General features: G+C 30.2%; 2 protein-coding genes across 3 annotated transcripts; both read right to left on the reverse strand.

Annotated features, from left to right (window-relative positions):
- Nucleotides 1-835: 835 nt before the first annotated feature.
- LOC108687387 (phosphatidylinositide phosphatase SAC2) lies at nt 836-8,666 on the reverse strand. 2 transcript variants are annotated; one of them, XM_018193117.1, is made up of 13 exons: nt 8,484-8,580; nt 7,851-8,224; nt 7,505-7,768; nt 7,086-7,240; nt 6,787-6,959; nt 6,518-6,710; nt 6,112-6,439; nt 5,937-6,007; nt 3,334-3,558; nt 2,684-2,905; nt 2,285-2,598; nt 2,003-2,212; nt 836-1,934 (listed from the first exon to the last, which is right to left on the reverse strand). In XM_018193117.1, the coding sequence occupies exons 1-13, from the start codon at nt 8,578-8,580 to the stop codon at nt 937-939; spliced, it is 3,624 nt and encodes a 1,207-aa protein (XP_018048606.1). In that variant the 3' UTR covers nt 836-936. The 2 variants fall into 2 exon arrangements, with proteins under 2 accessions (XP_018048606.1, XP_018048607.1); XM_018193118.1 differs by lacking the exon at nt 3,334-3,558 and having other exon boundaries at nt 8,484-8,666.
- Nucleotides 8,667-10,062: 1,396 nt separating this feature from the next.
- LOC108687388 (ubiquitin-like domain-containing CTD phosphatase 1) lies at nt 10,063-12,072 on the reverse strand. Its single transcript, XM_018193119.1, has 2 exons — nt 11,859-12,072; nt 10,063-11,395 (listed from the first exon to the last, which is right to left on the reverse strand). Exons 1-2 carry the CDS (start codon nt 12,016-12,018, stop codon nt 10,563-10,565), a joined length of 993 nt encoding a protein of 330 aa, XP_018048608.1. The 5' UTR covers nt 12,019-12,072; the 3' UTR covers nt 10,063-10,562.
- Between the last annotated feature and the right edge of the window lie 493 nt (nt 12,073-12,565).

Raw genomic sequence — 12,565 nt, forward strand, 5'->3', positions numbered from 1 at the left:
TGAAGCTTTTCTTTCTGACTTCTCATACAAATAAATCGTCTCATCTGCATTTTATGTTATTCATTTCATGTATTTCAATTTTTAAAAAATCATCTATGAACAAATAACACGTATCTGCTTAAGAAAATAAAATCTTAATACTATTATAAAACTTAATGATACAATAAGAATAAAATATTTAATACTGATACAAAATGTTTACATATCAACAGCTTTTTATTATAGATTGATCACAAGTTAAATAAATTAGTTTCAGAAAGATGCTATTAAAGATATAAAAATATACCTTAAAAATTTAGCAAATGTATAGTAAATTTTATACACATATTGGCTCAAGAAAAGTTCTAAAAAACAGCATGATTTATAACAATAAGAAATTCTTCAATTTCATTTGTTACTTATTTTTTATGCTTAATATTTATTAATTTATCAAATCAATTAATTATGAATAAATATTGACCACATTGTACTCTGTGTTACATAGTCGTAGTTTTGTTTGTCATAATAGAAAAGAGTTTTCTTTCTTACAGTGAATTGTTTCGTTCGTTAATTATTTCACATCAACAATTATTTTGTGAAAATAGGTGCAGTGAGATCAATTTATAAGATTTTCTACAAAACGTGATCAAAATTTGCCACTTTCTACGTGATATTTTTTTATATTAAATTACGCGATCAATATATAACAAAACTGTTTATAATACAACGCTTAATACCTTATTTCTTTTTTTTTTTTCAGAGTGTGTGAAAGTATTTGCATTGCTAACATATCTCACATTATTCGTAAATATCAATAATGTATATTCGTAAATATATTGACTGTTGTATTGTTCGCGTGAATATTATTGATATTTAAGAATATACAATCCATCAATAAGCTCTAAATTGATATTTAATGACGAATCGTTCAAAAAGCTAGTTATTCAGGTAAAGAGTTTACAAAGCAATAAGTTTAGATTGACAAGAGCCCCATCTTTCCTGAAGTTTCTGGCGCTCTTCCATATGATGTTCCGACAAATTTCGCATTACTTGACCTGTCTTTAATTTTCTAGGATCTAAATTAGCTCCTAACGTTTGAACACCTTTTGCAAATTTGGAGAACGGCAACAAAATATCTTTGGCTGTAGATGCTACAGGACTAGTAACGCTCGCGATATTTTCCTTTATGGATTTTAAGGCAGATTCGCTTTGGGACGATGTAATGTTCAACGTCAAATCCTGTTCCGAGGCTGATCTTTTCTTTTCATCCAATCTATTATCCGTTTGAAGAGTACTACTCTTAATACCAATCGATGTTTTATTGTCAACATCCCCTGTCGAATGACTAATATTCTTGGTAAGCGATAAGCTTGATAGTGGAATCATGCAATCTTTTTCCTCGCCTATATTATCTCCTGTATCGTATACTGTTATCTCTGGCGTCGTTGCCGTAGTCTTTTGCGGCGAAGCACTGAGAGTACTAGTACCGGATCCAGTTTGCGGAATCAGATGTAATGCATCAATAGCTATATCAGGTTTCAAATTTAAATTCACATTGTTAGGTCTCATCTTCTTGGATACTTCCTTGTTTACATTAGAATCGCAAACACTACCATCCATAACATTGGTATTTTTCACACCCATAATAATACCAATCAATGGTGTATAAGCTTCCATCAAATGCTTGTCATGACTGAAGTTCTCTGGTTTCTCAACGTGTATGTGTGTCATTTCAATATTCTCGCTACTACTGCTGCTGCTGCTACTGTTACTTTTCTCTTCTGCATTGCCTGAAATATTGCTGTTACCAACTGTAAAAATCGGCTTAGATATCTTCTCTGCCGATCTATTACTTATATTCTTCGCTAAATCAATTGGCTTCTTTGTGCTAAAACTCTGACTCAGTTTATTCAATTTGCTAAATTGTTCCGACATATTGCTTAAAGCTTTTGTACCTAGAAGTATTCATTTTTATAAATATTTTATTATATGTGTAAATAATGAAAGCAATTTAATAACAAACCTGCTGTCTTTAAAGCAAGTAACTGTGTCTCAGATACATTTCTTGTCAGTTCCGGAAACGATGAAATGTCTAATAATCCAGTAGAACCTTTAACATTCACTAATTTACTCTTTCTTTTATCTAACGTAACGTTCATAGCTACGGGAACTTTTGGCAAGTTTGCTATCTCCATGGCTACTGAAATAGCTTCACAAATTGCCTTCAAAGATTCTGTAATTTAAAAATATAAAATATAAAATTTCAGAATTGCCATAGATAAAAATAAAGAATATGTTCTCTCACCAATGCTTTCCTCTTCAGTTTTAATCACAACCGCCATATTATTGAAAAATCTTAAATTTGTACTACGAAACATGTGAAAGTAACCGTAATCACCGTTTACTTTATAATTAATTCTAATACAGTAGTAATGTTTATTCTTAAAAAATGAGACCACGTTTTCAGGTTGACCAAATTCAATTAAAACAATATCATTTAATAAAACTTTTTGATAGTTCGTAACTTTATCGATTTGATCGTCATAATCAGCAATGTAATAACTATCTCGAGTCAATATTAAAATAGTATCCATTTCCGTCTCGGTTGGATCACCAGTACTGAAATAAAAAAAAAATCGATTGAAATAAAATCATAAACAAACAACGTAAATGTATTATGGAAAACAATTCATTATTTACGTACATAGGATCAGCATCAATAACTCCCCAACTGCCTAGAATAACTTCTGGATCAGGTATGAGTAATTTTTTGCAATCTTCAATTAGTAATTTCACGTGAATCGCAGTTGCCGCGTTATCTTCCTCGTCCGTACGTTCTAAGAATACTTCTTCGCTTACTGAATTTCCTAGCATCATATCAATCGTCGCTTGTCTGTAGACATCCTTGAAACGATTTAAGTAATATCTGCAAGAATATTTTAATTCTCAATGCATAACGAATATGCTGAAAGTTAAAGAACGATTTCTGAGACAGAGTATCAAGAAAATATTGTGTTTAATAAATTATATTCTATATAAAAGAAATTGTTTAAATGAGAGAAAGCGACTTTTTTATATCTAATTTTGACTATAATATTAACTATAGCATTTACAAAAATGATTGGTTTATGAATCAAATTAAAATCTTGTAATAAAGGAAGAATAGGTCAAAATTAACATGCAGAAGGATTTTCATAACAAAAAAACAACTCATGCTGACAATAGCACAAAGCATTTCTTTTTACGCCACATAATTTAATATGTAATAAAAAATAACAAGAAGTTAAATTAATTTTAGAAAACTGTAACTGCTCTAATATTTCTCAAAAATTAAGCTAAAAGCAAGCAACGAACCTTGCTAAATTATATAGAGCAGTGGCATAAAGGAAGTCAGGATGAGTAGCAAGTTGAAGTTGTATATTTGGTGGTTTCATAGGTATAAGTTCAAGACAGCAATTATCAAGGATATCTAAATAGTGTGACCAATCGTTGTTCAGTTGATGAACATCAATCGAGTTCCCTAGCAGCGTATCTATTGCTGCCTGACGTAAGTCATCCATAAAGTGTTGTTGATAGTATCTATAGGAAAATGAAAGGACAATGTCAGGATTCCATAGAGAATAATATTGGGAGATGGCACGAACTGCGAAATACGAATTGGAATATACCTATACCATTCGAAAGGCGGGATCGAGAGTGTAAAAAGTGTAAAAGGGTTCGGGTGCATGGACCCTCATTTAAGAGAAATTTGCATGTGAAGTTGAGTAATCGGCCTGCTGCGCGGTAAGTACTGAATAAGTAAAGGTAAAGCAAGAAGCGCGGTTTAGCCGAGAGGCCTAAAGCGCGCGTACTACTTTTATATCCGACGAAGGAATTTGAGACCATGCAGTAGCAAATTTTTCTTTATTTCATCAAAAACTCATTTTATATATTTACGTTTATTTATTTATAAAATTCGAATATTGCCGTACTGTAAATTAAAATTTATATTAAAACATTGGAAACACAAATGAGTCGTATGTCACGAACATTTTATAAAATAATCGTTACAAGGTTCTAGATCAAGTATAGACACCTATTTTCACGTGCGCACTTAAAAAACCATTAGAACTACGTAGAGTTCTGTTGTTACAATTTGATGCTGATCCAAACAATTTATAAAATTTGCTAAAGAGGTTGCTGAAAAAATGTTTGAAGATTTTATAAAAATATTGAGAAAATGTACATTTTACGAGAATATGGAATGTTTTTCGTCTGACGGAGCACAAGAAAATGTAAAAGAACAACTGGATGTTGAGGACATCATCAACAAAAGATGAAGAATATATGCCATGAAAAAATTACTAAATATCATAGAGTGCCTTTCGAAGTTAAATTAAAAATTATCATGACTGCAAATGAAAATCTAAAGTGGAGTTTCAAATTTATTTACAGAAGCAATTTAAACAACATTTACACCGTAATAGTGATTTTACATGTTTTAAGAAAGAAATTTTAACAGGTGGTTTTTTTTAGATAAAATTGCCATTATAAAAAAAAATGTACATGATCGATTTAATGAAACACGGAGAACAGAAATAATTAATAACAAGATGGCAATTACAACAATGGGCTATAGCAGCTGCAGTTCCATTCCGAAATATGGAAAACGAAAATATGCGCTTTTCGTTTTGTAGCAGTCGCCAAAGTGGTTAACTAATTTTATAAAAGATTATAAGATTTCAAATCGTCACGTTATACGGTATTTATCCAAAAAAGAAATTAAATCACCAGAAAATATTATAAAGTCTGCAATATAATTTCAAACTTTGATGTAGTCAATTTCAACCGACTATAACTCTGATTTTATTATTAATATGGATCAAATCGATTGCGAATATCGAGTTATGCGCATATAAGTGAAAAGAAAGTTTATATAGGCGATTTAAATAAAATAACACAATTCATATATTGCTCAATACTCCTTAACAAAATCTGGAATATTATTAGATAAAATATGTTTACAAGAATTGGGAGATATATTTGGAGTACGCGTTAAAGAAAAAGTCGATGAACTTTTAAAATTATACAAAAATGTATCTGTTGTCTGCTCAAAGTCAGATAAACTGACTTCATATTTGTATGAACAATATTTAAAAACTATATTAAAATCTTATATAGGCAATGATCGTTTTTTATTAATTGTTAATTCTTAAGGAGGGCAAAAGAACATTCACATGTATAATGACGTTTTTATAAATAATGATAATAAGTCAACATATAAATTATACCTCCAAAGTACACATCGATGTGTCAACCTTGTGATGTTTAGTTTTACAGACAAGTCAAAATTATCATCAAGCGAATTCAAAATTGTCCAGATAATCTTATTAACAAAGAAAAAATAGAATTGAATTCGTGATGCAATAAAAATTCAATCATTAATTTATTATGTATTATGTGCTTCAATTTAAAACATGATTCTATTTACATGGTACGCGTCAAAGTTGGCAAATGAACGCGAAATTTTTTTATAATCAATTATGTTTCCCTGCAAATCTACATAACTTGAAATGTAATTTGTGCACTGAATTATTGTTTCATTAAATGTTCGTGCGACTCACTTATGCTTCCAATGCTTTTACATTAATTTTCACCCACAACATTGTACGGCAATGTCCGAATTTTATAATAATAATAATGATGAAATAAAAAAATAAATATAAAACGAAATATTATTTTATAAAATGTTCGTAACGTATGATTCATTTGTGTTTCCAATGTTTTAATATAAATTTTAATTTACAATATTGTATGGCAATGTTCGTATTGAGACATCTAACTGGGATATTATCTTCCGCGGCATAATTGTGAAAGTTCTGTGTCATGTGAGATATTGGAAATAAAAAAAGGAAAAATGAAAAATGAGAAAAATTAAGCGACTATAAAATGTGAAGGATAGGAATACGAAGCTCTACCTGTTTGCGGAATTCATGCCGTCTTTCATCAGCCCAGTAAATTTTCTCTCCCCAGTACGTGTATAATCTCCCTATAAATAGTAAGAAATCATAGATCATTTAGAAATCATTTGGAACAAAATTAAGATTTATATTAAGACAGACTTTGCATGGGCAATTTGTGAGATGTACAGACCTTTAAAGCATTTGTTCCTGCATATTGCTTGCTAATAATGTCTCCATTATTAGCCCAAAGCGATTGGAAAGTCTGTCTTATATTTGCAGGCAGAATTCCGTCAGGTGGTATTAGTCCCAGTTTTGAAAACTGCATTTCCATAACAGCTTTACCCAGAGCGGTTTGTACCACGTTTGTTCTATCCAAGCAATCTATACAATTTACACGGAACACGCCCTTTTGCATGCAAATCGTACCTTGTTTATCGCGCCAGCAGTAACCCATATTTGCTAGCATTGTAGCCAATGCATTAACCAGAATAGACACATTTTCAAAATGCATTCCTCGACTGCATTTAAACACAAAATTTTAAAGACAAACATCGTAATAAGAAGCATGAGTTTAAGCAATTCATTTAGTTACTTACCAATATTCATGAAAATCGAAAGTGGTGTATGTTATATCTGAATGATTATAATTAAATACATGATTACTGTAAGCTTCCCAAATAATCCTTTCTTTACCAGTCTGTTCGACTAGATTAACGATACAAATAGGCCCATAAAACGCAAGTTCTTCACCAAAATGCTTTTCAAATGCTATCTGCGTTTCAGCCTCATCTGTAATATCATTGTACGAGATTATTACGTTACATAAAAATAATCTAGTTTAAAGGTAAAAGATATCTCTTTATACCTTTATCAATCCGTGGTGGAGGTTTATATTTATACCCAGGTTGAGACCAATATACTGGCACACTTCCTCGTACTTGTACAAAAGATACTTGATGATCATGATACCAAACTAATTGTTCAGTCTCAACATAATTTGCACACTTGCCATCATCATCCACTCCACGTCTCTTGTACCTATGTAATGTTATATGTATTTAGAAATACTTTTTTAATCTTAATATTGAGTAAGATAAAACTTATAATTATGACAATCTAATTATCTATGTAAATTATCTATGTGATGAATGAAATGAAAATTACCTAGTTCCAGCACGAAATCTACTCCTTCTCGATATAATTGCCAAATTAAATATCTCTTGTTGCGGTTGCTCGTCAAAACCTACCTCGACTATGCATTTTTCTATTTGAACATATCCTTGAATAATTGGCAATATCCAACAGTTTGCTTTATTTGTCTGCAGAATAAGACAAAAATAAGTATTATAAAATGAGAATTTTGAATTAGTTATTGGATGCAGTCATTATACAGCTGACTTTAAATAATATATACCCACTCATTAAGCAAATAAAGAGATAAATTTTACATTTAATTGTATTTTATCTACTATTATATACAGTTAGTATAATTATACAACAATGTCATAAGATATTTATTTGGGCAAATATGTCTTATTGTTTACAGTTACTTGTATAAAAATAAAGATTTTTTAATCACGAACATTTAGATTAATAATGTCATGTAACATATGCTTGTTCCAGAAAAATCTGTCATCTACACGTTGCCATAATGGCTTATCTTGATTGTCTTGTCCATACTGAGATTCCATTATGCATTGTCGCTGCAAACTATTAGTAATATCACCAGTCTGACAAAAGAAGAATGAATCAGTTTCGGTAAATATCTTATTCAACTCTTCCAAAATTCTCTTCTCAAATCTGTCTTTATCTTTTACTACGCTGCGTTTGATCACTGTGGACTTCATCTGTACAGAAAATATTGAGTTTGTGAATTGTGTAAGACAACAAATATGAATTCACGAATGCCAACAATTTTAGGTTCCTTACTTGAGATGTAGCCAATGCGGCAGCATGCTGTGTAGTATTTTTTATAGTATTTGTGGCATTCTTGATTGTACCCCAGGTTTTCGCTAAAGCTGCTTTCTGTGGCACATCAAATAATCCACTCCCTTTCTTCTTCAATACATATTGATGTTTTTTACAAGGTAGTAAACCAATATCCATATTTTCTGTGCCAATATGTAGAAATGCGATAGATTTAATTTTGTAAACAACATGACCGCCATGTAATTCTCCGGCTGGTGTGATATCCTTTATGAGCATCAAGCGAGGTTCCAATACCGATGTCTGTTCAATTTTTCCAACTATTCCATAAAACATCCCCAGGCATTCTAAATCCTTCGGTGTGGCCCATTCCCAATCTGTAAAATCCATCATCAAAATCATCATTTCTATCAAAATAATTAAATGTCTATCTATATACTATCAAACTCCACATATATAACATTTCTTTATCAATTGTCAAGAATACTATATCATTTATATGAAATCTTTATACGGACATAATGTACATACTCCCACTTGAAATTGATTCGCATCCTCAAAACGTGACGTTAAGATCGCTTTTCGTATACGACGCTTTGTTCACTTTATATCAAATACAATTGTACACACACCCACCTGATTTTGCGGCGAATTCACCAGTATACTTGTCACACCAGAGGCTGTGCCTCTCTTTCACGAAGATAAAATGAGTGTCAGTGCGGAACAGTTCCATCCTTTTGTTTTTCTGCAAGTTTGACAGCTACAGGCAGCATGTGTGACGTTTCCGCGTCGAGCAAAATATCCGCTTACCACCGAATGCTCGCCATGTTGTTCATGACTAAACGCTCAGCAGTGCTCAGTCGATTATGTTCTTCGATGTTAAAAGGCATCGACAAGCGAGGGAGGGAAGGTTACAACGCAAATCAATTCCATTATTCCTCAATGGACAATGCCGAGACAGCTAGTCGCTCGATATTCCGATAAAGTGTTTTCCCGATTCGTTTGATTAGAGTCGTTCTTGACCTGATTGGTAGTATATGAATAATTGAGGCGGGATCTCGTAATGTTCTTTTTTTACATTTATTAATTTATTATTATTAAGTTTTTTTCTATTATTATTAAGTTTATTCTATATTACATTACTTTTAGAGAGAAGGATGTCTTGAATGAATTTATTATCTAGAGACTTTATATCTTAATAAATGATCATTTAAAATATTTAATGTACTAATATTTTCTTCAATCATAATATTCGCATGTATAATAAATGTATTACATGTATAATAATTTTGAAATATAAAAGAGCGAATTTTAAATGTCTCTTTGAAATAATTATAATTATAATTTCTTATGAATATTAAGATATTACTCTATATAACTATATAACTATATCAGAGATATTTTTACAGCAATTTTATCAAAATTATATTTAAGATGCAATCATGCTGATTCAATGCTCATTTTTAGCTTTAAAATAAGTTACATTGAATGTCCAAATTGAATGTCAAGTGTCAATTTTAATTATTTGATCTATTTTGACCTTAAAAATGAGCATAAATATAAAGAAGTACTTTTAAAAAATATAATTTCACAAAAAATATAATTACGTACATATTTATAAAAATAAGAATTTAAATAAATTATTTAAGCAAAAAAAATTTATTTGTAGTCTTTTTTAAAAAAATTTCTAAAAAAATTTAAGAGAAAATAAATGGTAAATATATTTCGAATAGATTTGTGTCATTTGGTAGATACGGATTTAAAATTTTAAAGGTTAAACAAAATTAAAAATCAAATTGTTGGATAAATTAGCTTTATTACAATATTATATGAACTTTTCATCTTTATTTTACATCTTTCTGTAATTATAAGTAGTAGCTTTAAATCGGTATGAAAAATGTGGAAATAGTATCTTATTTAAATTACAGTTTAAAAATCGTTCAATTCCCTAAATAAAGTCGCCAACTAGCATTTAATTATAAAATAAATATTGCATTTATATAATTAGTGCATTACGTATTAATGATTGAAATACGCTGCATGAAACTCATGTGTAAACTGTGAATAATTGTTTCCGCGTCGTATCGAATAAGATTAAAAGTTCGCCAACTTATACACGTGACGCAAAATGTATATAACAAATTCTACATGTAAAAAATTTTGCAATGTGATGCACAGCACTGGATTCAAATATGTTATATTATTGCATCTCTCATTAACCACTCCATACCTTTTATTTAAATCGCTATACATGTGTATACACAACCAATGATTACAAATACATAGAATAAGAAAAATGTGAAAATATGTATGTTTTCAAAAAAATTGCTATAGATTTGTCGTGTTGCTTAAAATCTCTAAAAAATTTTGCATTAACGAATATACATAAAACGAAATAAATATATATTTGAATATTGAAAGCAAAAATTCTAAGTGCAAAAAATCCAAACGAACAGACCTAAATATCACGCGTCATTTTTTTGCAATGAGAAGAAACTGATGTAAACTGATTTAAGTTAATCATCGTTCTATCCAACATAGGACAGCCTTGTCATTTTCAGTCATGATTTTAAAACATCCGACAAATGCATTTTCTTCATGCATTCGCTTCATCATATATAATCTTGAAGTCTCTGTATTTCTTCTGTCAATCAATGTCTCTTCTATCAATCAATTGGTCAAGGTGGCATGAAGAACAATAAGTTTCGCCAAAATTTATTGTTTATCATTGCTGCTAGTCTGTTCATTGCTGTGATCGTTCTTTTTCGGTTTGTATTCTTCCCATTTTCTATGATTAAGGATTTGAAAATCCTCAACATCGGCTATCAATTCTAAATATCTTGATAGTTTCAGCAGTTCAAAGTCTTTGACTCTGCTTGTATGAGCATGTTTGAAAGGTTTTATTCTCAATCCTGACTGCGGATTCATTATGAAGTTTCGTCTGATATCATCAAACATTATTGTATTTTTCGCGGAGAACTGCTTGTATTTTCCCCAAATAATACCCAGTGGCTTTACTCCAACAACCCCATATTTCGGTGTATGAACAGTGATCATGGCAAGGACGTCCAGATGAAAAGCTATTTTATAGTTTGGATGATTTGAGACTCCCAAAAGCTTCATTTTCTCATTGATCCATCTCATGCTAGTTGCTGACCAGATGACTATATCATAATTTTTATAAGCACGAGTCAAAAATTCATGGAGATACGGACGCATTAGCTGTGCTCCGCTCTCTGCCACTGACCTGTGATCAAATAAAGTGTAATCTATGTCTAGTACAAGAAGCTTCTTACCATTTCTTAAAGGATTCAGCTCTGTGATTATATAGCGATCGATTCGTATCTGAATTTTACGAAGATTTATTTCAGCCTTCTCAATCTCTACTTCCTCCTCTTCTATATCTAGATCATTTATTACATCAGGTACATCCTCAGGTGCTTGACTGACCTCAGCAATATCTTCCTCACGCGAACCCATTAACATTAGTTTGAATCCAGGCTTCAAATTTAATTTACCGATTATGTCTTCATCTTGTGCTGCCTTGCCTAACAAAGAACAAATTTCTAAATATTTTTTTTTAAAAACTCTATATATTTAGATTAACTATCTACAAATTTTCTATTACTAATTTTTCACACTAATAAAAATAATCAATATATAAAAGAATTATTAGTTCATATATCCTATATACTGTCAATAATTTTTTTACTTTCATGTATAGGAAAGCAAAATTATTTTAAGAATTATATAAATAATATTTATAATTTATATATATGTTCTTATTTTATATATTACTCTTATATTACTATGTATTGTAATATACATGTATATGCAATATATAAAATATAAGTCAAATAATTATAATTGATATACTGGATAATAATAATTAATAGCTAGATATTAGTTGTATTTCTTTCAAGACGATAAACTCTAAAATAAATTATTATAATTACAATAATGACTATATTTATTTGATAGAACTTATCAAAGAATAGTTCAAAATATAACCTTTAAACTTTAAATTTAACAGTTTTTGACGTTCCGGACGAACACCTGTTTCTCTGTGTATACGCTCTTTCAGAGTAAGAACTGTATCTTCCTCTTGAATATCGAGGATATCGTATTCTTTTCCACTCCATTTCACTACAATTCTTAATTCGCTCTCCATTCTCACTCTTTCAATTGCATCAATGGAACGCGTGCATTGCGATTCTAAAAAAGAAACGTCCAGACGCTCCAGATAATTCTTGTGACTTGTGTATTATCGGTAATGCCGGATTTGAAATTATCGTTAATGAACAGTTAACTAAAAATAGTAAATATATTTTTTAATAAAATAATAAAATAGCAAAACATAGAATAATGAAATAGTCATTCAGAAAAAAATTGTTTTTTAATTCCATGTTACTGCTGGTAAGCGCGCATGCATCATTATCGACCTTATCGATCTTGCGTATAAATCAAGTCTACATGACTCTTTGAAACTACTGACAAGATAGCAGACAAATTGAATATTTCTGATTTATTTATGTCTATATAATTTGGGAATCGTTTGGGAAAAGGGAAAAACATTTAAATATTTGGGTAATAGTATTTTTCTTAAGAAATTTTCTTTTCTGACTGGTTTTTCTTCGGATACTCTTGTTTCATTTGATGACGTTCTGAAATATATTCACAAATAATTAAACATATATATATATGTATATATATATATA

Source organism: Atta colombica, unplaced genomic scaffold (genome assembly GCF_001594045.1).
Source record: "Atta colombica isolate Treedump-2 unplaced genomic scaffold, Acol1.0 scaffold205, whole genome shotgun sequence".
Taxonomy (NCBI): Eukaryota; Metazoa; Arthropoda; class Insecta; order Hymenoptera; family Formicidae; genus Atta; species Atta colombica.

Coding starts and splice junctions, on each gene's coding strand:
- LOC108687388 (XM_018193119.1), bottom strand. CDS start 12,018: ATGGAGAGCGAATTAAGAATTGTAGTGAAATGGAGTGGAAAAGAATAC. Junction 11,396..11,858: donor GTTAAATTTAAAGTTTAAAG/GTTATATTTTGA, acceptor GTTCTTTGTTAG/GCAAGGCAGCACAAGATGAA.
- LOC108687387 (XM_018193117.1), bottom strand. CDS start 8,580: ATGGAACTGTTCCGCACTGACACTCATTTTATCTTCGTGAAAGAGAGG. Junction 8,225..8,483: donor TGAATTCGCCGCAAAATCAG/GTGGGTGTGTGT, acceptor TGGATTTTACAG/ATTGGGAATGGGCCACACCG. Junction 6,440..6,517: donor TTCGATTTTCATGAATATTG/GTAAGTAACTAA, acceptor GTTTAAATGCAG/TCGAGGAATGCATTTTGAAA.